Source organism: Zootoca vivipara, chromosome 5 (genome assembly GCF_965207765.1).
Source record: "Zootoca vivipara chromosome 5, rZooViv2.hap1.1, whole genome shotgun sequence".
Classification (NCBI taxonomy): domain Eukaryota; kingdom Metazoa; phylum Chordata; class Lepidosauria; order Squamata; family Lacertidae; genus Zootoca; species Zootoca vivipara.
Window position 1 is genome coordinate 90,427,189 of NC_142588.1, and position 25,469 is coordinate 90,452,657.

Genomic DNA, 25,469 nt, shown 5'->3' on the forward strand with positions numbered 1-25,469 from the left:
GATGGCCCTGTTCTTGTGAAACATACCTCTCCTCTTCCTGGGATCTAACCCGTGGGAAGCAGCTCACTCCTTGTGGAAGGACCTTTGCTGGGCAAATTGTGCTTGTATGTTTCCATAGTCAGCAGTAGTGGAAACCCAACTGTCCCACGTTCCTCAGAATTGTTTATTTCAAATATTTCTTTGCCTTCTTTCAGGGCAATGCCCTCCTCCCAAAGGCATAACTTGCTTTTTTTTAAAAATAAGTGAGAAACATTTCTAAATTTTAAGCTCTTTGAGTAATTTAACGTATTTTAAAAGTATGGCTGCGAATTTTTTCTTGATTTTCAGGTTTTATCTTCCGTAAACGGCTTTGAGGGTCGTGTATACAAGCCGCATATAATTTTTTTGGGAAACGAATACAATACATAATAAAAAATAGCGGCATATTTCAAGTTTTTGTGATTTTAAGGCCCCTTTCCATTGGATTCCTTCTGTCGTCGCTGCCCTATTTCGAAACGTGAGAGGAGAATGAAGCACAAGCCACTGGCCATTAACCACCGCGCCTCTGACGGCTTCCTTTCAAAATAAGCGGGGCGGGGAAATAACCGCCAAATCTCGCCCGTTGCTCGAGAATTCCCGCCCAAACGCGCCTCGAACGTCCTTAAGAGGGCGGAACCAGAGGCGGCCCGGAACCGTTCCTTTTTGCGCATGTGCAGGTTCCCGCCCCACCCTCCTGTGGGCGGGACCCTCCCGGAAGCGGAGGCGGGGCCTTCGCGGGCGTTCCTCATTCTGGGAGCGACAGGCGGAGGCTCGTTAGTCTCGGGTTGCTGCCGGAAGCGAAGCTCCTCGGAGACTGGAAGCGCGCCCCGGGTAAAGGTAAAAGATTACTGCGCACGCGGTGGAAAAGCGCGCGCTTTTTGATTTAGCCGCTCGGAAGCAGTTTGGTTGCAGATATATACAGTATATGTGATGTTATCTTAAAAGGCGGGAATTACTGTTGCAATATATATATATAATTTTCTGAAAAGGAGGGAATTCTTGTTGCAAATAAATAACAATTTGTGTGTGTGCTGGAAAGGTGGGGGTTCCTATTGCAAAGCATATATGTATGGTTTTCAGAAGTTGGGAGTACTCGTTGCAAAGAAATAAATGCATATGTGGGAGTTCTTGTTGCAAAGAAACACGTGCGCACACGCCTCACTTCTGAAAAGGTGGCCTGTTTTGCCTTTCGAGTGGCAGCTTCAAGGAGAAAAGTGTGTGGGGGATGAGCAAGTTGAATTCTTAAGCGGATCAAATTTTTTGCTTGACAAGGGAAATTAAGTGTGTATTTTGTTTTTGTTAATTTTCTTTATAAGGGCTTTGGCTACACAAATAAACATCTCTGCATCGCAGAGTGGCTCACAGGAAGATGGGTTAAAGAAAGGCCATTTGAGTCTTGGATCATTTCAAAGCACTGCATGTAAATCTCTTAGTAGTATAATGTCCTTGCTATGCATGTGAAGCTAATAATAGTAATTGATTATACCCCGCCCATCTGGCTGGGTTTCCCCAGCCACACTGGGCTGCTCCCAACGGAATATTAAAAACACGACAAAACTTCAAACATTAAAAACTTACCTAAACAACTTCCTGTTGTGAGCTGGTTTCAGAGAGATTAGACCTAAAAGTGCTTTCACTCAGTGGCTCCCAAACTTTCCTTCTGCAACAAACCACTTGAAAATTGCTGATTAGCCATGGCACATCACTTAAAGGCTTTCCCCCCTAGTTACGTGCATTTGTAATGTGCTGTGCCAGATGCAGTTTGATTTTTTAAAATTGTATTCTTATTACTGCTTTTATTTCTTTTAATGTGTTTTATTTCTATTGCAATTTGCATTCCGTAGAATTCAAATCAATACAATAAAATACAGTATTATGAATACTGTATTGGAAAAGAAGTGATAAAAATGCAGTTAAAATCAATATGAATATTGAGGCTTGCAGGCCACTACCGGTAGTACTCTACAGTTTGGGAATCCTTGCTTTAGCTAATAAATAAATAAACTGGGTTACTTTGTTCTCTTTCCTGCAATGTTCTGGAATTTTTGAGCTTAATGGGGTTGTGCGGAGTGACTCAGCTAAAAGAGTTTCAGCTGTGTGTGTTGGTCACATGTAGTAATAGTAATACAGTAGTCTAATAAAATGTAAGGAATGACTGTATTTGTAGTATTGTGTATACAGTGGTACCTCGCAAGACGAATGCCTCGCGCAACAAAAAACACGCAAGACGAAAGCGTCTTGCGATTGTTATGGTGACTCGCAAGTCAAATTTTTCTATGGCCGTGTTTTGCAAGACAATTCCCCCCGTGCTCCCCCCGTTTTTTTTTTTGCTTGTTTAAATCGCAAAACCGTCAATACCCAGGATGCATTGTGCATACCCGCAAGTTGCTGTCAGAGAAATCAGGGGCCGGGCCGGAAATAGCAGACCGGAAGTAGCGCTGCCGCCATTTTGGAAGTGGGCGGAGCATGCTCAGAAGTGACTTTTGATGCTGCTTTGCCCAGTTCCAAAATGGCCGCCGCGCCAGAAGTCGCACTGCGGCCATTTTGGCACTGGGCAGAGCAGCATCAAAAGTCGCTTCTGAGCATGCTCCGCCCACTTCCAAAATGGCTGCCGCGCCAGAATAAACCAGGGGAAAAACAAAAAAAATCAGCTAGGAACAGCTGGAAAAACGGGGATTTCCCGGGGAAAATGGGAGTCTTGGCAGCTATGATTGTGTCTGGAGCTTTAGAAAGCCTCCCCAATGCAGCCTGGGCTCACTTCTCGACATGCAGTTCCAGGGTAGACTTCGAGGAGAAAAGAAACTTTTTTGAAGCTTTTTGCAAGGTTTTCAGCAGTTAAGGTAAGTTTCTTTGCACTTTTCATAACTTTTCATAAAAAAACTTTTAAAGGTTTTAACTGCCTTTTTTTATAAAAAAGTGCCTTTTAAGGTTTCTCAGTGCCTTTTTTAAGGTTTAAATTGGCCCCCCTTTTTTTAAAAAAGTGCCTTTTTAAAGGTTTAGACTGCCCCCCCTTTTAAGTGCCTTTTAAGGTTTCTCAGTGCCTTTCCTTTTTTTAAGGTTTTAACTGCCTTCTTTTTTGCAAACGTAGCAACTGTGCTGACATGGGTCCCAAGAAAGACTTTGACACGGAGTTCCTGGAGGTCGTGAAGACACAGGGCTACCTTCCACAGCAGGTCTTCAACTGCGATGAGACCGGGCTGTTTTGGAAGAGGATGCCCAAAAGGACCTTCCTCACTTAAGAGGAGACCAAGCTGCCTGGCCACAAGTTCATGAAGGACCATCTGACCCTCCTCTTCTGTGCCAACGCCAGCGGTGACCTGAAGATAAAGCCCATGCTGGTGTACCACTCCGAGAACCCACGGGCCTTCAAAAAGCACAAGGTCAACAAAGACCAGCTGAGCGTGTTGTGGCGATCCAACGCTAAGGCTTGGGTCACACGTGTCCTGTTTGTGGAGTGGGTCAATCTGGCTTTTGGCCCTGCTGTCAAGCAGTACCTGCTGGACAACGACCTGCCGCTGAAGGCCGTGCTTCTGGTGGACAATGCTCCTGCTCATCCTCCAGGCCTTGAGGAAGACTTGTTAGAGGACTTCCGCTTCATAAAAATCATGTTCCTGCCACCTAACACTACCCCACTACTGCAGCAGGTCATCGCCAATTTCAAAAAACTCTACACCAAGGAGATTTTCAGGCGCTGCTTCGAGGTGACTGATTGCACCAACCTCACCCTGCGTGATTTCTGGAGAAACCACTTCGACATCGCCAGCTGCGTGAAGCTGATCACCACGGCCTGGGACGGGATCAGCCAGAGAATTCTGAATTCCGCTTGGCGCAACCTGTGGCCAGACTGTGTGGCAAGAAGTGACTCTGATGCTTCTGCACCAGAGTCAACAGTGCTGGAGGACATTGTTTCCTTGGGGAGGACCATGGGCCTCGAGGTCACAGAGGAGGACGTCTGCGAGCTGGTGGAGGACCACGACCACGACCTGGTCAAACTGCAGGCAGAGGCTACGCAGGAGAGGAAGAAGTGACAATTGAGGAACAGCTGTCCTCCACAGAACTGAAGGACATCTGCCAAAAGTGGGAAAACGTGCAGACTTTTGCGCGTCGGCACCACCCAGACAAGGCTCTGGCACGTGACCTTGCAAACATGCTTGACACAAGGATCATGTCCTCTTTCAGAGGGGTGCTGAAAAGGCAGCTGAAGCAGCAGACCATGGAGAGGTTCATCATGAAGAAGCAAAGAGTGGAAGAGGAACCAGCTGCTCAGGCTTGCCAGCCTGAGACCGTTCCTGCCTACTCTACAGTGCCTTCTACCAGTTGAACAGCGTTCATGCCATCCCCCAGAGACACCCTCTGCAGCTCTGGGTACGTAAAAGATGGTCCTGCCTCATGTTTGCTGATTTTTAAATGTTTTTCTGTCATGTTTAAAAAGTTGAAGTATGCCTTTACAGAGCACTTTATAAACACTATGTAAACCAAATTTGACTTTGTTCTGACTTTTTTTGCCCATAGGAACGCATTAATTAAATTTCAATGCATTCCTATGGGAAACCGCGCTTCGCAAGACAAATTTTTCGCAAGACGAAATGACTCTCGGAACGAATTAATTTTTTTTTTAAGAGTTAAAAAAAACTTTATTTCAAATTTCAAAATATACAACAAAAGCAGTAACAAACTTAAACAAGGTAAAATCAATCATATGCATAAATACAACCCCCCTTTACCCACCCTCCCCCTCCCCTCTGTACTTCCCTCCGCACTTTTTCGACTTCCTTTTCCACTCTTGTGTTCACCCGTGCATTTACTTCCAATATAATTCCACTTTACTATTAAGATTTCTAAATAATTATTTTTGTTTTTATTCCCTTCATATCCCCTAGTCTACACATATTAACATATCTTCTTTCGAACAATGTTTCCTCATATACTGATCATAACTTTCCCACTCCTTTCTTAATTTCTGCTTCGACTGATTCCTTACAGCTGCTGTTAGTCTTGCCATCAATAGATACTCGCTCAATTTATTAATCCATTCTTCTACTGATGGTATTCTAGCGGATTTCCAATTTGCTGCTATTAGCATTCTTGCTGCTGTACTTGCATATAGGAACACTTTTATATTTTCTTTAGGGATTTCCTCATTTAACAAACCTAATAGGTACATTTCTGGTTTTTTTGATATTGATCGTTTCATCATTTTTTTCATTTCTTCATGTATAGTATTCCAAAATTTTACTATCTCCTCACATTTCCACCATATGTGAATAAAAGTTCCCGGTTCTTTACTGCATCTCCAGCACAAATTGGATTTGATTTTATAAATCTTCGCTAGTTTCACAGGTGTTAAATACCATCTATAGTAAATTTTCAAAAAAAATTCTTTTAAATTGTTAGCAGCTGTAAATTTGATGTCCTGACCCCACAGCTTATCCCATTGTTCGATAGTGATTGTATGGCCAAGATCTTTTGACCATTTTATCATTGCCTCTTTCGTACTCTCTTCCATAAGATCCCAATTTAAAAGTAAGCTGTATGTTTTAGATAATACTTTCTTTTTGTTTTGGATAACCTCTAATTCAAATTTAGTACTTTCTTTTGCAAATCCTAATTTTTTATCTTTTTGGAAAACACTAATTAACTGTACATATTGCCAATTGCTGATTCCTAACTTTTTTAATTCTTCATATTCCTTCAGTTTGTAACGGAACGAATTAATTTTGTCTTGCGAGGTACCACTGTAGTTTGGCACTTTCCTATCTAAGGATATTTTAGAGAAGTTGCAGAAAATAGCAGCCCAAATATCAAGGCTTGTGTGTGTGCCCTACAGGAAAACTTTGCTTGTTTACTTATTTTGGTAAGAAACAGGAAGAGTTGAGTGTGGTTGGTGATCTAATAGTGTTTTATAAAATTAATTATAAAAAATAATTCATGGTGGAGGGGTGAGGCTTGTGGTTGTTGTTTTTAAAGAAAACCTAGGAGTCTCCCAATGAAGTTGATTAGCATCTGATTCAGAAAAACCAACCAAGGTTTGTCATACAGCCCAGTGCTCCAGTGGAACTCACTTCCTCAGGATGGGATGATGGCCAGCTTAGAAAGGTGGGTGGGAAGATTAGACAAACTGAGGGAGGATAAGTTTACTGTTACTGTGATTGCCAAAGAAGAAGATGATGACTAAATGGAGCCTCCATGTTCAGGGGTAGTATGTCCCCTAAGGCTTTTGCCTTTGTCTTCTCAGAGGGTATCTGATTGGTCAGTGTGGTAAACAGGGTACTGGACTGGATGGAGAAGACCGTCTGCTCCAGCAGAGCTCTTCTTGCCTCAACTTGTGAACCTTTTCCCTTCTTTCCATACTAATAATTGACCTCAAAGCTGTTCTTTGATGGAATTCTGCCTTTAATCAGATGTTGCCTTTCAGCCGTGCCTCCTCTGCTAGATGTAATCTGTGTGTAAACTTTAAGAAAGGTGTGTTGTACACAAAATCTGCCCTCATTCCCTTATGGGGTACACAAGAGCCCTTATAGAGTCCCTTGTAGGTTCTCCATTGGTAGGAGAAAATAGCAGAGGCCAACCAGAGAATATTGAGAAGCAAAGCAGCCAGCAAGCCTGATCTTTATTAAAGCTTTTGCAACAGGGTGCTCCCCCCACACTCAGGAGAGAGGAGGAGGACCCAGAACAAAGGTGTGCCTGCCCTTATATAGACATTTTTAATTGCCCGCTCTGGAGTCCAACACCACTTCCAGAAACAAAATTAAAAAGTCCATTCCAGTAGCACCTTAGAGACCAACTAAGTTTGTCATTGGTATGAGCTTTCGTGTGCATACACACTTCTTGGTCTCGAAGGTGCTACTGGAAGGATTTTTTTTTATTTTGTTTCGACTGCGGCAGACCCAACAAGGCTACCTATCTGTAACCCCCATAAACAGAAGGGGTGTAGCCCAAGACCACCCCCCTGATACATCATACTTACATCACAGAAAAGGCGGTCTACAACAGAAATCAGAGTCTGAGTGCGTTGTTTATCTCCTGTCTGCCAGGTTATCTGATAATGCCTTATCTGATTGCCTTTTCTGGTATTTTGGCCATTCCTTTGAGATGGTCATTACTTAATTCCTGAGACAATTGGAGGGTTTCCTCACCCCCTCCCTCCTTGAAGAGAAACATTTGGTCAGATTGGGAGTCAAAATGGTTTCAGGACTGTCTTCCTGTGCTTCAGACGTGGTTTATATATTTATGTACGTGTTTGCTTGGTACATTTATGAACATTCATTATATGTATATAAGACCTTAAAATTCTTATTACAGGTGTAAATGGCGATTTGCTTCTATTCGGTTGCATGCTGGAGGAGCAAAGAGCAAAAGTGTTGTGCCCTGGCATGCCTCATTGGCTTGCTTAGTCACTATGATAATTTGGGAATTGAGAGCAGTTTCGAATTCAGTTTCCTTTTCCCATGTCCCACCCTTTGGTCTTTTTCTTACTGCTCCGTGAATGCATGCTGTTTTCCCATTCAGGATCCGTTTGCTGCTTGTGTACTCCTGGGGTGCAGTAAGTGCTGATATCTGAGGTTCTTTGTGTTTTGTTTCCTTTGGGGGGGGATGTCTACTTGCAATTAAGTAGGTTTAAGATTGCAGCTAACATAAAAATGGCTTTAAGGTGCTGCTGGAAGGAATTTTTTTATTTTGCTTCCCAAAACTATATTTAACATAACGTGTGCATCAAGTTTTTTGGGGGGTTATGGCTAAATTTGGATGCAACTCTTAATTATTTTATGTGGTTGCTCAGAGTCTGGGCAATATGAGTGGAATATGAATGAACAAAGTTGATTGTTAGAGAGGTGGCAAAGCAGTGTGCAGCAAATCTCCGATTTGGCTTCCAAGGGAGCTTTGGTTTCAAAATCAATCTCCAGTTTTGCTAACATAAAGAAAAAATCATTTATCTATAATCTGTGCTCCCCTCCTCCCACCATATGAGAAATGTTTGTGTTTTGTTGAGCACAGAATATAAGGATGCATTTTATAGTGAGTGCTCTCCTTCCCGCCATTTACAGTACAGTAGTGTTGTTGGGAGAGGAGACACTGTGTAACTTGAAACCTCACATTGCCTGTATTTAGCACTGTGGGATGGGCACTTGGGAGTAAGCCCCATTGAACAATGCCTCTGAGTAAACACACAAAAGGATTGCTCTGCAAATGTCCCCAAACTGCCTGCCTTCATTTTGTTCCATTGATTTATTGCCTTGTTCACTGGATAATGTACAAAGATTCATTTGTAGAAAGTGCCCTAAGTCGTTTGGGCAAGAAATATCTTTAGCCAGATGCAAAGAAAGGACAGGGCCTCCTTCACCTTTAACAGGATTGTAGAATAACTCCTCTTCAGCAGCTGTTGTATGACAGCCTACAGCAGCCCCCCCCCCAATCTATCCACCAGAAACTTATTTCTTCACCACCGACCCTTCTCGTTTTCTTGAACGTGCACCCAGAGGAAAGGTTCTGTTTAACTCAGAAGCTCACAAACTGCAATTGGAACACTATTTGGTCAAACCAGTATGTGAACAATTGAAAATGCTGAATTTTATCTTTGGCCCCTCCCATAAGTGTCCCCACATAATAAGGTCATCTGAAGGCTCCCTGCCCTGAGAACCATATGTGGTAACTGAATTTATGAAGAACATGGACTTCTTTGTAGTGGCACCATTTTTATGGAATGGGAATAAAGATGCCTCCCAGGTTAGTTTGTCTTTCAGAAGGCTAAAGATCATTTTGTTTTAAGAATGGGGCTTTGTGGATTAGCAATCAGGCAAATACCTTGTTTTTAATGGAAATCTTTCAAGACAGGGCTGCTAATATTTTTGCTCTGCTTCTTTGGCTTGCATTTATGATAAGTTGTGTTACTTAGTCTAAAGTGTGTGTGTAACCCCCAGTTTGCTGAAAGTTGTTTGATGAAAGTTGTGTTGCCACCTTCTTCCCCAGGCAATTTTTTCTCCAGCTGAAATTAATACACACTAACTTTTATTTTGTTACCTTTGTACAGCTATATGCATAAGTTCTGTTTTATCTTCTTTCCCTGGGGGAAAGAGAGAGAAAAGGCTTTGGAGCAAATGCATGTGTGTATTAATGAGGCCTGTGCCAGAATATAGAGCTCCCTGCTGTATTCTTAAAAAAGCTACTGTGTTCCAATTATTATTCCTGATCAGTCCTCCTTACCCCCTCATAGGGTCCTTGGGGGTCTCAGATCACAAGAGGCATTCACAACCTAGAACAGAACAAATTATGAGAGCTAAGATCTGTGGAAGCTAACCAACCAACTGTAAGTAGCAGTTGTCAAGGGCCAGCACCCAAAACCTTGGGGACTGACTCGTATTTAGCAGTAGCCAAATAACCAAAATCTGAAACCAACCCTGCAAGGTATAATTCTGCCCTGCTCCTTAACTTTAACCAGTCTGGGCCAGGAGACTCCCAGCACCTTATTGGATGTCACTTAGGATTCCAAGGACAAGAGCTCAAAAGATCAGACTCTGTCCCTCGAGCCCACACAATTGTTCAGTAGGTAATGATTTAAGAAGTTGGGAACTCAATTCAGTACTCAAGGCTCTAGCCAGAGAAACAGCAGAAAAAGATGGTGTAGATTTTTTTAAATTAAAAAAAAAGCATTAATAAAAATAACATGTACAGTATACCAGTGAGGAATACAAGTAAACTGCAGTTAAGAAATATCTTTGGGATTTATAAGACAAAACAAAAACTTGCTTACAAACCATCACCGCAGTTGACCCCAGAGGAAAACTGGGAACCAGACAGGTCCCCAGAACAAAAGTTGTGAAGCAAAAGATAAGGAAATACGTTTTTAATCCTAAACAGCACAGCAACAAGGGCGACCCCAGCTATCTAATCAGGAAGCTTCTGGATGCCAAGGTCCTGCGTTTCACACAAAGCAATTTTTTTCTAGTTGACATACTGACCTTGAACACACCAGACATTTAGATAATGCAGGTGCTGGTTCTTGTGAGCTCATTTCCAATTAGTGCGGTAAGAATATCTTCTCAGATTTTTACCCAGAGGCCTGAGCAATGGAACCGTTTCCTTGAAACAGGTCTGTTTTTCAAAATAAAACTTTTAAGGCTTCATTACGGTTGAGAAACTTGGTCACAACTCATGTGAATTCTGCCTTTCATTCTCAAATTACGGGTTTTCTCTTTAGGCTTAAAGATTAAAGCTGGCATAGGCTTGTGCTGGCATTTCTTACCTGACAGATGATAGAATTCAGACTACGGAAGGAGGAAACAATTTAATTGTTGCTGTTCTGAAGGCTATAAATGAAGGATCTTGTGTGTCAAAATTTGGTTTCATCATGAATTCTGACTAAACCACAGAGTAGCCTTCCAACCTGCTGGGCAGAATCTTAGTGCTTAAGTCTGAAAACGTGCATGTAAGAAATTAACTCAATCCTGTGAATCTCATGGTACAAAAAATGTGTTGGCCTTTCAGACAGTTTTTTCCTTCTTGTGGAAACATTTGTCCTCACTCTTTTGTAATAAAGTTTATTGAACAGGAAATTAAAGAGAAGCATCTTAGTGCTCCAAAATCCATACATTTTGTATTGATTGACTGGTTTAATTGAAGCTGACTTAAAATATTGATCATAAAATATTCCCCCAGGTATCATTTAAAGTTTTCAACATTCAGATTCACATGGACAGAAGCTGATTTGGGCTATATTCCAAAACACCTGAAGCAGAGTTTGAAATTAGCAGGGCGCACCAGGTGCATTTTGCAACTAAAGTTTCTCCATTTTCAAGCACCTCAAAAAGTCTGGGTGCCATTTTTTGCGCCTGGCTGACACTCAAGGATTACTGAAATGTATGTTATTTTAAACCTCAAAGTATATGTTAAGGATAGACAATATAACAATAAAGGAGTAGCCTGTTTTGAAAACTGAAGTTTGGTACCAATATTTTTATTGTAAACACCAAATTAAACAGATACTGGTATTAACAATTTCTGCTAAAATTGTGGCACTTATGTGAATTGCATATTAATTCATGCTTAAATAAAAAGTGTTTGCGACCCCCCCCCAGCAGTGACTAGACATTCCGTTTTGGCACCCACAACCTTCTATCCCAGTTTCTAACACTGACCTGAAGTGCACCAGGCTGTGACCTATCTTGATGGACACAAAGCTGTCTGGCAGGTGTCTTTTTGCAAGCATTTTAATTTCCCTCTCCCCTTCTCTCTTTCCCCAGCCTCCCACATCTGCAGAACGTGACTCCCTCAAGCAATGGGCAGGCCCAGGAAAACCTCTGGCAATGTACCCTCCCCTCAACCTGCTGCCACAGCGCCAAAAGCAGCCCCGGCAGCCCCGCGATCTTCTGCCTCATCCAGAACGGTACCTGCCAGCAGCAGAACTCAGAGTGCTCCTGCTGCGAAGGATCATGGTGGCCGACAGGGGGCGGCTGAAAAGCCAGCCAGTGCCACAAGCCTGAGAGGAACAGGGCAAAGTTACCAGGCGAGGTCCACATCGGCATCCAGCAGCGAGCAAGGAGGCACAAAGAGCAACCATGGAGCAGGAGCAAAGACGCCCACAGCAAGAGCAAGAGGAGGAGGAAAGTCCCCCGCTGCAGCTACTGAAGCCTCTGTAGGTCCCGCTGCTTGCAGCCCATCGCCGACACAGGCGGCTAGCAAAACTCAGGGCAAAGCCCACGGTAAAGTGAGCCACTTTCCTTCCCCTCTCTCTGCTGAAAAGGTTGCTGAAATAGAGAAAGGCACCCGGGGTCAGCGCACTAACCCTGAATGGTACAAGTACCGTGAAAACCGCATCACAGCATCCATAGCTCCCCAGATAGCCAACAGCAAGTTTGTGAAGGGCCAGAGCTCCGAGATCCCTCAGTCGTACCTGAAGCGTGTGGTGGAACCTGGTTCCGGCGTGCAGACCCCGGCCATGTCTTGGGGCATCCGCAACGAGAAGAAAGCGGTGCAGGCTTACGAGGCACTCAAGTCCAGAGAGGTTAACAAATCGGTGAAGGTTGATGATTGCGGCCTCTTCATTGATAAAAGGAAACCTTGGCTGGCTGCCAGCCCCGACGGGATTATCAAAGACGCAGATACTGGGGAAGACCTGGGGGTTCTGGAGGTCAAGTGTCCCTACAAACACAGAGATAGGACGGTGACGGAAGCTTGCAAGGACAAAAGCTTCTGTCTGGAGAAGGTGGGCGACTCCTACTCCTTGAAGAAGAACCACCATTACTACACGCAGTTGCAAACCCAGATGGGCGTCACTGGCCTTCCAAAGGCAGAATTGGTGGTCCACACCAACAAAGAAACGGCGATTGCCCCTGTAGATTTCGACCCTGTTTTCTGGGAGACGACTGCATCCAAACTGGAGAAGTTCTATGTGGAGGCTGTGCTCCCTCACCAGGAGGCGAAGAAAAGTGCGGCTGCCTGGGCTAAGGAAGAATGAAGGTGCTGAGAAGTGCTGGCACCCTCCCTTCCATGAAATATGTGCCTTCAGATCTCGTAACGGATGCTCCTTTCTGGCTTCTCGCCGAGTAGTGCAAAGTAGTTAAGTTCCCTTCTGTGCCTTTAATGCATCCTTTATAGTTATTAGTTACACAGCACATCCTGCCACTCACCTCACACCCCCGGACGCACACCCTGTTTTCCTGCGACGATCACACTCCGCTTGCATATAGCCCATCAGCTGGGCAGGAGAACAGCAGATCTTCTGTGGTCATGTGCATTCCTTTCTGCAAGCTGCATTAAGTATGCTGCGTACAGCAAGCCGGCATGCCTGCCATTTCTACTGTGAAAGGTGGCGGCAGCCATGCTATCTCACCTGCCTGTCCTCACTTGGTTGGGCCAGACAACATGATAAAATGGCAGCAGTTGATGTGAAAGGAGGAACACACAAATTAGCTTCTCATCTGCTCTTTCCATGCAAGTGGCAATTGCACCGCTGCCTTAATGATTCCATGCTCCCATATAACTTGGACTTGGATGTTCTGTGAAATTATTTTTGCTGCCTTCCTACCACCAGAAAAAAACTTGGAATACAGTTTCTGAGACCAGAGCACTTGTGGCTTGGGTTTTGGGGTGTATTGGTTTTTGATTTCCTGCTTCTTTTTACAATACAGAGCCACCTCTCTTACAGGACATTCACAGTACTTCTTGGAACCTGTGCTTTGCTTTTCCAAAAAACAGCCTGTGTGGTGTTGAAATTCACAGTTATAAGCTGAGTGGTGTTGGGGAGAAGGGCACCTGGATATTTAAAGAGCCAGAGGACATGAATACAGGAGATGGTGCGGAAATCTAGCTCATGCACCTATTAATTTGGGAATAGGTTCCACCCAATTGTATGGAACCTGTTTCTGAGCAAATGTGAATATCAGACCTTAAAAAGTAAATTCAGTGCTCAGCAGTGATGAAGATGGGGGTATCCATTTTTCTCATGTAATGTAAAGATTATTTTGGGTGGTTGTGTTGCCATGTTGACTGAGAGCACATCCAGGCCTTCTCTACTAGAGTACCAGCAACTTATCCTCTGAAGCTACTGGCAGCTTGGGAAGACTAAATGTTCATTGTGTAATGCTTTATGTTTATAAAATCTCAGTTTATGAATTGCAACTTTGTTCAGAACAGAAATTGGTTTGGTAGTTCAGCATCAGTAATAGAGCATATGGCATGTCTCCTAAATTGTAGATATGTTTGCTTTTGTATAATCAGAGCTTCTGCTGTGCAAAATGTAACACATGTTTAAATAAATGCATTTGCTTTGGATGTTTTGTGGTAGATGCAAAACTTGATCCAGGAGAACAAAGCTGGGACAATGAGCAGGTCATTATAAATTGTTATTTTTGGTACTTGGCAGGCCTGCCTTGTAAATGGTGCCTGAGCATTGGGCAACAGATTTGAGGTCTTAATGGGAAGAGGAATGGGGTGGCTGGAAAATTGGCATGAGATGAGAGAGCCAGGTGGGGTGTAATGCATACTCAAATTTAAAACTTTTAAGTGTCCAAAACCATTTTGTTAAAGCTTGCCTTAGAATCATTTAACACCAGTTTGCTGCAGTGTTTCAAATGCTAGTTTCAAATGCTTCACATGTTAAAATAGCAAACATATGATTGGCTTCCATGACAGACAATAAAGCAGATAGTGCTATGTTAAAAAGCAATGCAGAAAACTACAGGCTAGTTTAAGGACTGTTCTGGTAAATTGGGGGAAAAGCATGATTACTGTAGTGACAAATTTATCAAAATAATTGAGGGTATAGGGCAGGGGTCAGTAACCTAAGGGCCAGAAGCGGCCCACGGAGGTCGTTTGACTGCCCCATGAGCCGCCCCCGAACCAAGCTGTCTGCTCTCACACTGCGCTAAACCGGCACAATGCGGTGCGGGGACTCGCTTCCGCAGCGCCAGAAAACGCCTGTGCACGTGTAGACGGCCAAATTGAATCTGCACACAGACGCCAAAAATCGTGGGCACGCTTGCTCACACATGTGCAATCCAGCCCACAGAGGAATCACTGCAGGACTGAACCGGCCCAGGCAAGATAAACCTTGCTGACCCCTGGACTATAGGAGAACAAGTCTTGCTGAAGAAGACTTTGTTTTGGTGGGTGATGCTGTTGAGCTAATCTTCTGCTTGTTGGCTTCCCTAGAGATCCTCCAACTATTGGCCTCATTAGATGTTCATGACTTTGTCTTGTGAGGTGGAGAAAAACTTCATACACTTCCTCCATTCAATGTATAATATTATAAACTCAGTTCCAAACGCTGCAACCTTTCTTTATAGGGGAGTAGTTCCAGCCCCTTGATCATTTTGGTTGCCCTTTTCTCATCTGGCAGGTCCTTTCTAGAGGTTTGTCCAGGAGAAGCATGTAGCATGTAACCCAGTGTACTTGGCGTTATGAAAGTAACTCGCATAGAACATTCCTGAGTTAACCATAGCAGTAATGGGATTAGAGCACAGTTCCTTATACAGATCAGTAACATGTTACGAAGGCTTGGCGAACTTTGTAGGAACCATAAGCAGCCCATTGCTTCTCCACCCATTTCTCCTTACTATGCTTCCCTCCCCTAAAAGAGTGTGTATTCTCACGCCCATTAGTTTTCCATTGGGAGTTTGGATAAAATTCACTCCAGTAGAATTAAAACTTGATTCCCTTGCCCTTTGAGTCCCCCAAATGAAGCTTACATTAGTACTGCACATTTTTTTAAAAAAAACAAATTCAATGGTTGTGAACATCAATGATCCAAGACACAGATCTTTTGAGTTTTGTTTTTACAAAGGGTGAAAACAACAAATTACACAACGCACCTGTGGGCACAAGTAATCTATGGATTTCTGTGAAAATGATCTATGCTTTTATACCATGGTAGTGCTGGGAAGCACCAAAAACATGAATTTTGCAGTTGTCAGGAGGCAGGTGTGACCTGTTAATTTGTTTTGGTGGGTGGAGGCCTGTTAAAAGAAAAGCACTTTCAGTGGGATGTTCAGCAGAGACGGGGGTGGCGCTGTGGGTTAAACCGCAGAGCCTAGGGGTTGCTGATCAGGTCGGCAGTTCGGGCTGAGCGCCCGTTGCTGCCAACCCAGCTGTCGGAAAGCATGCAGTGCAAGTAGATAAATAGGTACCACTCCAGCAGGAAGGTAAATGGCACTTCTGTGCACTGCTGTAGTTCACCAGAAGTGGCTTAGTCATGCTGGCCCCATGACCCAGAAGCTGTACACTGGCTCCCTTGGCCAGTAAAGTGAGATGAGCTCTGCAACCCCAGGCAGGGGTCCCTTTACCTAGTTTCCTGAAATAGCTGCACATGGCTTCTTTGTTACAGAAGTCACTCTCCTACCTGTATTGCTACCTTGCTATTTGTTATTTTTCATTTGTAGCTCTATACTTTCAAGCAGTGTGTATGGAAGGAACCCCATGAAAAGAGGTGGCCTTCTCAGTCATCAGTGAACAACCTGTAACCATTTCCCCTAGTGAAAAAGTAGAAAAAAGATTGCCCACCCCTCCTGAGACCTGTTAGGTTTCCCATGAAGGGGGTGAAAATACTTTTGCTGTGACCACCACATCTCTCAGCAGCCTCCTTGTGCTAGTGTGAACAAAGCACCCTTTGCTGTGTAAGGCATTTGTACAGCAGTTGCAATAACTAAATATATTAGTGATGGATTTGCATCTTGCAGAGCAAAGGTCCTGTGCATTGATTGCATACTAAGACCAAGCAGGCTTTTCTCTCTCCCTCAAAATGACATACTACCATATATTACTGAAGAATTTTCAACATTTGTGGGGGAGAATTGTGTGCTGTTATTGGCAGCCTTAGCAGTTGAGCCAGATACATTTGTGGACAAAGCCTTTTACACAATGCTCAAACCACATTGGTCTTCACCTTTAAAATAGTTTAAAATGTTACCATATCATGGTTACCACAACATAAAGTTCTGAGAGGATTTTTTCCTATCAAGGCCAGTTTTAACATTGCCCCTCTAAACACACCTGACTTGTTGAAGATCAAATAGGTATTTCTGCATCTCACATGTGCCCTAGCTGTACCAGTAGGCACTTGCTCTAAATCCATGCAGGTGTGTATAATCGCCTGCCTGCCTGCAAGAGGAAAGGATCCTCAAAATCTTCTGGAGCAGATCTAGAGAGAGAAAGTGGGAAGAGGACCACCATATGTGCTTGTACAATGTTGGGTGTTGCACTAAGAAAACCTGCAGAAGTTAAATTCATAAAAGTTAGTTGTGTTTAAAGTCTAAATGAAATAGATAAATTTGAAACTTAAATTTACAACTCTATCCAGTTTCATAGGACTGCATTTCTGAATAAATACATATGTAAAGTCTTCATGGTGTAGAAGTAAACGATCAGCCAACTTTGCTAGTTTTTAAGGCTTTACCTTTGTTTTGATCTGTATACACTCATGTAAGGTTGCACAAGCCAGCAGAGTTCTAGTCATCCACCCCCACCTTAGCAGAATGTAACTATGTAAAACACTCCACTTGAGTTACAATGAAGTCAAATATCTGCAATATAACTGATTAAAAAGTATTTTTATTCTATACATAGCACTCCAAACACTTGGCATAGGACAAAGGACCACAATACACTACTTTACATCTTTAATAGAAAGTGACTACCTATAAAAGTGTAAACACTTTGAGAGGGCAGAGGGGAAGGAAGACATTCATGGAGTAGCTCCCTAAATTCCTACAACCTGATGACTGAGAAGTCTGTCCTACATAGGAAAAGGCCTATCACAAGCCACTGAAAATACCTTGTACAGTGAGAATAGGGTTGTACATACAAGCAGTCAAATATAAGGTGGTGTGTGTAAGATCAAGAAGGCACATGGGTCAAATAAAAGGTTCAGTGGTCTGATATAGACAAGAGTGCAGAGAGACCTGTCCTCCAAAACAAGAGTTTGCTGGCATGATTGCCCCAGGAAAAAGCAGTAATGGTTTGCATAGTAGACAGGTCACCATTTAGCATGCCCCACATTTCACCTACAGCAACAAGGTGAAATATTCTCAGCAACGAAAGAGCAACTTGAAATGAAAGCAGGACCCAATCTGCTTCTTCAATGTGGCTCACCATCATACCTCTCAAGTCTTCTGCTACTGCCATCTCTTTAGATTCTAGAGCCTTTGCAGTAAACTCATCACCACCTCTACTGCTATCAGCTTTGGTCTTTTCCCCACAGCTCCTGTATTCCCTTCAAATTAGACACTAGTGCAACTGGAAGTCTAGGGAAGGGTGGTAGTTTAATATGGAGCAGGTACAGCAAGACATTTTCTAAGTAATTGTATATAAAATATTTACATTAAGTGAAAATTGCCACCCCCTCAGGTGACTAGCCTGACTATGGGAATAGCACAGTGTAAGTTTCTGAAGAGGGCAGATTCTTTAGAACTAGGCGCAATGACCACATTGCTGAAGTTTAATGTCAATTGCCCTGCATTGCAGTTCATGCCAACACAGAATGGGAATCTGCACTTCAGTTGCAGAAGGTTCTCTCCCAAGCAGTGTATGCACAGAAAGACAGCTAGCTGCCTTTTTCTAACATGTGCTTTAGCTTCATGAAGGGATTCAGAAGCTTCAACTACCAGGACATAGTTGGATCTAGGGCCAAAGGAACAAAAAATAATAAAATGAAAATAAAAATCATGACAAACCTAGGGCCATAAACTTACAAAATTTAAGCCTGAGCAGCTACTGTACCACAAAAGAACAAACTTTAGGCCAGCTTCCCATAGATTGTTAAAAGGCACCGAGCCCTTTTTGCACGAGGTCAAAGAGGCTTCTGGCTGACTTAGTGCATTGTGCACTGGAATCCACCAAACCAGTCACGTGTCTGCCAGGCACCTTTGCATTTGCTGCTCTAGTGTAACCCTGAGATCTCAAAAGCAGTTCAGGCCCTATCAAGTGGAGAACAGCATGCCCCACCCACCTGCAATAGGCTTAAATAAGACACACGTTTCTGGAAGCATAGGGCCCCCTCACTTATTTCCCAAGGAGGCTCCTACATTTTGATTGTCTTGCCAATAGGGATCCAGTCCCAAGTTCAAAGGGAACCCGTCCACCCCCCAAGCCAAAGTCAGTCGCAGAATCGCTTGCGGGGAATGGTGCGGGCTCTGTTTGAGCGGCGAATCTCCTGCTTTGCATCACGGCATCGTTGGCAGATGAAGATGTCAGGCACATTGGATTTACGTATCTTAGCACAGGAGAGATGGATCCAAGTGGCACATTCGTTGCACTCTATCATAGGTCTCCCAGCGAAAGGCTTTAAGCAGAAGCAAGTGATGAGATCCCAGGCATCATCCTCTGCATGTGAGAAAGCACAAAATGTTAAAAGGCAGGCACCATAAAGTTTTTACACATGCATGGCACCCACATTACTAATTTTCAGATTAGAGACATAGTCTGAAAAACTTTTGGAGCCCTCTCTCCCCACCACCAACCCTACTGGAAGCAAGCAGTAGTAACATACGGTGATCTACTCACCATCGGTTTTGGTGTCTGAGGCAGCAGCAAACTCACACAAAGCTGCAAGAGGGAAAAATGAGATGTCAGATGACTAGGAGTGCCCACATTTATGCTGGTATGCTAGACCCTGCCTCTACTACTCAACCATGACAGAAGCTCCTGAAACAATTCCTTGTAGCTCATCAGTTCCTTTGTGATACTCCAACTTTAAGGTGTCTTTGAACTCACATTCCCACAACAGCCCAACCCCTCACAAGACCACTGACCGGGAAAGGGGGGGGGATGACACTCATCACTTGGATCACAAAGCTGACAATAGGGAGGAGTAAGAGCTGGATTGCAGAGCACAAACCAAATCACTGGCATCTCCAGCTACAATGACAAGGTTCTCTGGTAGCAGGTGGGAAAACCTCTGCCTGAGACCTTTTAAGAGCTGCTGCATCAGAGAAAACAATACTGGGCTCGATGGTGCATTTATCCCATTCTGAGGGAACTGCTTCATATGTTCAATTGACTTCCTTTTGAAAGCTTCACTATTTTTGCACACTTACTACTACTTTGGGAGCCGTCTCTACTGAGTTCTTCCTCACTGTTCTGCTCTATGGTGTTCCAACAGGCAGCGCTGATTCTTTCCTCTTTGCACGAGTTCTGTTCCTCAGGCTTCTCAGCTGCTTGCATTCCATGGATCCAGTCCTTCTGCTTTATGTATTGCTCCAGGAGAGATGTGGACTGGAGCTCCTCCTTTGGGAGACAGGATTCAAGCTCTCTTGATTCTAGGTGTGTCCCTTTACCTGGCTCAATCCTTTCCTGCTGAATGTCCTTTGTGTTCATTGGCATCACCCTCTTATCTACCTTTCGGTCCAAGATTAACTTCTTTGCTGACTGCTTCCTCTTCTTAGTTTGCAGGGGTCGGCCTGTACAGAAGCTGCTGGAAATGTCAGAGTTCAGGAGGAGGTTTCCAGTCCCTCTGCATGTAGTGTTCCTGATTCCTCCATCATCTGATAGCACATGGGAGTCACAGCACTGAGATGAGACCCAGCTGTCACTGTCTTGAGTGCTGCCTGTGCTGTTCTGGGGGCTCATGTTGCCTCTGTGGACCCAAGGCTCATTCTAGAAGGGGAAGAGAAAATCCATATGAGATTTCAGGACCTTCAGATTGGAAGGGTTTTTTTGGGGGGGGAGGGGGAGTCATCAGAACCCAGAACAGAAAAGTGAGAATCAAAGTAGACAGCCAGCTCCAAGATTGTTAAAGTGTAAGTTCTCTTACCTCCTTTGGGTATGGGATGTAGCCTGCATAAGCTAGCACAAAAGTGCAGAACTGATTGAAGTCTTCTACAGTTCTTTGTCTTTTCTGTGGTGGCTACAAAAATATAAAGTTGAATGGATCAGACTCTTAATCCTTACATACATTCAGTAAAATAAAGCAGTCATGCATAATTAGTTGCAGGCAGTCTGGAGTGCAAATAGGTTCTTTTTACCACCATGGGACGCAGGTGGTGCTGTGGATTAAACCACTGAGCCAAGGGCTTGCCAATAGAAGGTTGGCGGTTCGAATCCCTGCGACAGGGTGAGCTCCCGTTGCTTGGTCCCAGCTCCTGCCAACCTAGCAGTTCAAAAGCACGTCAAAATGCAAGTAGATAAATAGGTACCGCTACAGTGGGAAGGTAAACGGCATTTCCGTGTGCTGCCATGTTCGCCAGAAGCGGCTTAGTCATGCTGGCCACATGACCTGGAAGCTGTATGCCGGCTCCCTCGGCCAATAATGCGAGATGAGCGCCGCAACCCCAGAGTCGGTCATGACTGGACCTAATGGTCAGGGGTCCCTTTACCCTTTACCACCACCACCACCACCATAGTAGCACCTTATATAATGTATTAAATTTGGGGGCGGGTACAGAAAGAAGAAACAATATGATGCATCTGCAGCAGCACAGCAGGCAATGCAACCTTCCAATCATTTGACTAACTTCACCCCAAAAGGTGCACTCCTCCATTGTCTCTGGAGACACGTGGATGCCAACAATACTTGACAACCAATCCTGAACATTCAAACCCAATGACCCATACAGTGCCTATTCCTTCCAAACAAAGATGTACAATCTTATCAGTATGACCTTGGTCAGCATTGTACCACACTCAAACCCCATAGCTCTTTGTAGACTCGGAAGCAGCATTATATCAGCCAGACCACTGACCTGACTCTGAGTAGTTCAGTATTGTATTCAATGACAGGCAGTGGCTCTTAGGGGAACAGGCAGAAGTATCTCCAGCCCTTCTGGGCATTGCCAAGGATTAAACCTGAGACCTTCTGCATGTACACTGCCACAAAGTCCCCCAAAGACTATAGCCTACCTCCTCACAACATATGGGGAAAGACTACTAAAACAAGGATATCCAACCCCTTATTCAAAATAGGAAGGAATATACACAGAGTTGTCAAGATCATCAGCCATAATAAATAATAAGTCTCCCAATCAAATATTAAAAACACAATACAGCATTAAACATTAAAAACTTCCCTAAACAGGGCTGCCTTCAGATGTCTTTTAAAAGTAGGATAGTTGCTTATTTCCTTGACATCTGATGGGATGCCACAGAAATAAAAGACATTTCCCCCCATCAGACCTCTTTATTTAAAACCCAAGAGAAGCATAGCAGGTTCCACCTGTAGGATTTCAGAACAGCAGGAGACAGATCTCAAGAGAAAGCAACCAAGGAGCTCTCCTGCTACTTGGTAATAACAGTGTGGAAATGTGAATATATTTCCCTGTGGACCTCTTATCAGAGCAAGCAAAACAAGATGAAGTCTCCCCCTGCAGACAAAGGGAAGCAACAGATTATCAAATTCCAGCCACAACAAGGGAGCTGGGAATAAGCTTTTGATGTCCTCCCCCACTTCCAAGCAAGCCATGGCAGACACTCAAGAGGAGAGGCCTGCTCCTTAAAAGACACCCTCTGCAGCTGCCTCTCCACAACTGACACCCCAAGGTTATGAACAGCAGCACTGAGCTGGCAAACAGTATTTCCCACAAACACCTGTCAGGATGGGGGTAGAAGCCCTACAACAGTCAGGCAAAAAATTATGATTGGCAAATTTCCACAACTGGATTCAATGCAAAGATGGAGAGCAGCCCTTGTCAAATGGTTCTTCATCTTGAATAATATACAAGGCACAATATCTTCTCCTTCCATGCCCACAAGCAACAACAAATCACCATGAATAGCATAGTCAGAAGAAGAAACAACAATAATTCAGGCTAAACAACAACAATAACTCAGGCTAAGCCTAAACTCAGAGTTAGAAACCTGAAAGATTGACTCGGTGCCAAAACACTAAGAAGAGGCTTGGGCCCACTGAGCAACTTTTCTTTTTGAGAGCAAGGAGACCCTACCCCTTTTCAAGAAAGGTCAGGAGAAGCTCCAGGGTAGCCAAGACCAAGTTTGCACCCTTGAGCTGCACATCAGCCTGCAATTTACCCGTCACAGCCTCTGCCCTGCACCTCAATCTCACAGGTTCACACACACAGTAAAACTAGTAGCAAGCAGGGTGCTTAAGGAAATCAACAAGCTGTGCCATCATAGCATGCCCTCTAAAAAGCATTAGGGAAAGGAGATACGGTTTGTATATCCTTTTTTACCTTTACCTTATGGTATGTAGTTGGATCCCCCTCTTTTTGGGGAGGGGGGCAATAGAGAAAGAGAATAAGTGATTTGTAACACATGGGGTTAGGGGTGGGGGAGAAACCAAGCCGGCTCATCTCCGCCCCTCCCCCGGCTTGGCTTATGCGCGACTGACATTTACTAGCATTCCCCCCCCCCCAAGATGCCCCCTTCTCGCCTCCTTGGGGACAACACATACACAACCCCCCACAACACACCTGATCGCTCCCAAAATGGCGCCTGCGCAGCCGCGACTGTCCCGGGAGAAGACGGGGAGGGGGTCAGAAAAGAGAAAGAGTAGCAGCGCCTCAGTCTGCGCCCCCCCCAAATACCCACAGTTTACGAGACACACACGGATACACACACACACACACACCGGAAACAACCCAAAGCAGACCGTCCTCGGCGCCCCTAGCGGGGAAAGGGCCCCGGCCCCAGAAAACGCGGGACGGCGCTGCCCGCCCCCGACCTCGAGAAGGCGGAGCCGCCCTCGCGCCAAAGGAACCAGCGAAGGAAGCAGCCTCTCCGCCCCGAAAGAAGCGCTGCTCTCCTCAGGGAACCGGGCAGCCGCCTCCCCTGCCCCGGATCCCGGCCGCCGCCGCCACACACGGTTAGGGCGAAGCGGCCGAGCGCCGTCGCTATCGCCTCAGAAAAAAATAAAATAAAATAAAACAACGCCCCCCCCCACTCCTCCTCGGCTCTGACCCCCTCGATTCTCTCTTCTCTCCCCCCCCCCCCCGCAACACAACACACAATTTATTTCTTCTCATCGGAAAAGAAGCGGCTGCCGAGCCGGCAGCTGACAGAACCGCTCCCCCCCCCCCGCCGAGATCTCTCTCCCTCAGGAGAAGGAAACGAAACCGCCAGGTTACAAAAAAAGGCAACCCCCCCAATATATATGTATATATAAATGGTCCCTCAGGAACCAACTCCCAAGGGGACGAAGTCCTTCGCCTCCTCGCCCCCAATAAAATAACTGGAGGCGGCCAGTCCCTCCCCCTCGCCAAGTTGATGCGCGTCGCCATTCAAACTGCGCATCTTGCGATCCATTATGCGTAGAAGGGCTTACCTGCCCCCTCCCGTTATTTTATTCGACCAGGTACCCCCAACACACCGAAGCCGCAACCAACCCGGCTCCCCCGACCCTCCCCCCCCGTTCTTTACCCGGCTTGTAAGATGCCGGCTGCTCCCTCCCTCCCCCACACCCGGGGCAGCGGGAAGGAGAGGGAGGGCTCGGCGCAGGGAGCTCGGAACTCACCTCGTCCCCTCCGGGGGATCCGGGGCTGGGCACGGGGCTCGCACCTGGGGAAGGAGGAGAAAACACGCGGCGTTACTTAGCTGGAGGCCCCGCGACCGAAAGGACCCCACGCGCCCGTCGCTTTGGGGCAGCCGCCCTCCCCCCCACACACCTCGGCCTCCCCGCCGCCCACCTGCGTAGTCCTCGAGGCCGCTCATCGCCTCTGCTCAGGCGCAAGAAACGGCACCGCCGCCGGGGCAAGAGGAGGGGCGGCTAGGCCAGCTGACGTCCTCCGCTTCGGGCTGACCACCCCGCGCCCGAGGAAGGCGGACTGTGGGCACCGCGCGGTCCCCCGGCCAAGGGGCAGCAGCAGGGCGAGGAAGGGCTGTGCCAGCGGGAGTGGCGGTGGCGGCGGCGGCGGCTCCGTCTGTGCGCGGAAGGCGAGAAGGGAGCAGAGTCGCGGGGCTGCTGCTGCTGAAGGCGGCGATGGTGGTCCCCCTTTGCCGCCACCAGGCTCTCCTCTCCTCCTCTCAGGGGTGACCGGCGCCGGCTGCGGGGCGGGCGCTCCGCCTCCTGCGCCGCCTCCCTCGCCTTTAGCCCCGCCTGCTCCTCCCAGGGAAGGAAGAAGCAGCTTCCGCTGAGGGAACGCTCTCGCGGCGCGTGCCCGACGGCGCGTAGCCCCCTCCCACGGTGGCGATTAGTTGCTGGTGGGGGGAGCGCGCGCGGGTTGGGATCTGCACCTTCCCTGCGAAGGAGACTCCTGCCCCCGGGCTTTCTGGGAAGAGGGCGTCCTCCCGGGCGGAGTGGAGCTTCTCCCTCCGGCGCAGCGCCTCTCGGCGCAGGAGCGCTTTTCTTTCCCCCTCGGGGGTTTCACGGCAGCCGACATGCATGGATGCTTGGGGCGCTGATGTCTGCAAACGTTACTTGAAGGTCGGCGACATCCACCCAGCCGCGTGTCCTTTTGCAGCGCCTGGAGACGGGCAGTCAGGTCGTGCATCCATAGTGACCAGAGGAGGAACGATCGCTGGGAGGAGCGCAGTCGCCATGGTGCATCTGTAGCAGAGAAATTGGATGTCTTCATCTGCCCCAGCTGTAATAAAACTTGTCTCTCCGTATCGATCTCTACCCAAGGCTCACTCCTTCATTGACTACCAAAACAGATGGATGCCAACCAGCCGTGGTGGAAAGTCTTGGGTTCGGGAGGGGATGCAGAGTTCACTTTTTCCTTTTCTTCGTCTCCTCCTCCATTGAAGCAGCAAATGGTGCATCAGAAACGCTTCCTGCAGAGGCGGCGGTCTCCTCAAATGTAGGTTTGCAGCACGGGCCCTGTTGTTCCTGTCTTCCTTCTCTCTCCTCTCTCTTCCTTCCCCTCCTAGTTGTCGGAGATGGTTGGTCACCTCCCCACTCTCTCCTCCGCCTGCAGACTCGCAGAGAAAACAAATCTTTCTGGGAATATGGCCCCAGCCCATGGCCATCTTCTTACGTTGGAGGGAGGCACTAAATTTAATTTGTATTGGTGCCTCCTTCTTAAGGCAAATTTTACATTGCCTTTTTAAAAAGTGTAGTCCACAAATATTTGTTG

General features: G+C 45.9%; 2 protein-coding genes across 9 annotated transcripts; one reads left to right on the top strand and one right to left on the bottom strand.

The window, feature by feature from the left end:
- The first annotated feature begins 644 nt into the window (after nucleotides 1-644).
- LOC118078586 (uncharacterized) lies at nucleotides 645-13,785 on the top strand. Of its 6 annotated transcripts, none has more exons than XM_060274318.2 (2): nucleotides 645-855; nucleotides 11,256-13,785. In XM_060274318.2, the coding sequence occupies exon 2, from the start codon at nucleotides 11,291-11,293 to the stop codon at nucleotides 12,467-12,469; it is 1,179 nt and encodes a 392-aa protein (XP_060130301.1). In that variant the 5' UTR covers nucleotides 645-855; nucleotides 11,256-11,290; the 3' UTR covers nucleotides 12,470-13,785. The 6 variants fall into 6 exon arrangements, with proteins under 6 accessions (XP_060130301.1, XP_060130303.1, XP_034958395.1 ...); XM_060274320.2 differs by having other exon boundaries at nucleotides 767-849; XM_035102504.3 differs by lacking the exon at nucleotides 645-855 and adding an exon at nucleotides 3,957-4,383.
- A 3,253-nt stretch (nucleotides 13,786-17,038) lies between these two features.
- Nucleotides 17,039-25,265, bottom strand: LOC118078585 (PHD finger protein 13). 3 transcript variants are annotated; one of them, XM_035102500.3, is made up of 6 exons: nucleotides 24,081-25,265; nucleotides 23,909-23,952; nucleotides 20,258-20,350; nucleotides 19,542-20,100; nucleotides 19,009-19,050; nucleotides 17,039-18,828 (listed from the first exon to the last, which is right to left on the bottom strand). In XM_035102500.3, the coding sequence occupies exons 1-6, from the start codon at nucleotides 24,103-24,105 to the stop codon at nucleotides 18,602-18,604; spliced, it is 990 nt and encodes a 329-aa protein (XP_034958391.1). In that variant the 5' UTR covers nucleotides 24,106-25,265; the 3' UTR covers nucleotides 17,039-18,601. The 3 variants fall into 3 exon arrangements, with proteins under 3 accessions (XP_034958391.1, XP_088525371.1, XP_034958393.1); XM_088669245.1 differs by having other exon boundaries at nucleotides 24,060-24,415; XM_035102502.3 differs by lacking the exons at nucleotides 23,909-23,952; nucleotides 24,081-25,265 and adding an exon at nucleotides 22,869-23,122.
- Nucleotides 25,266-25,469: the final 204 nt, after the last annotated feature.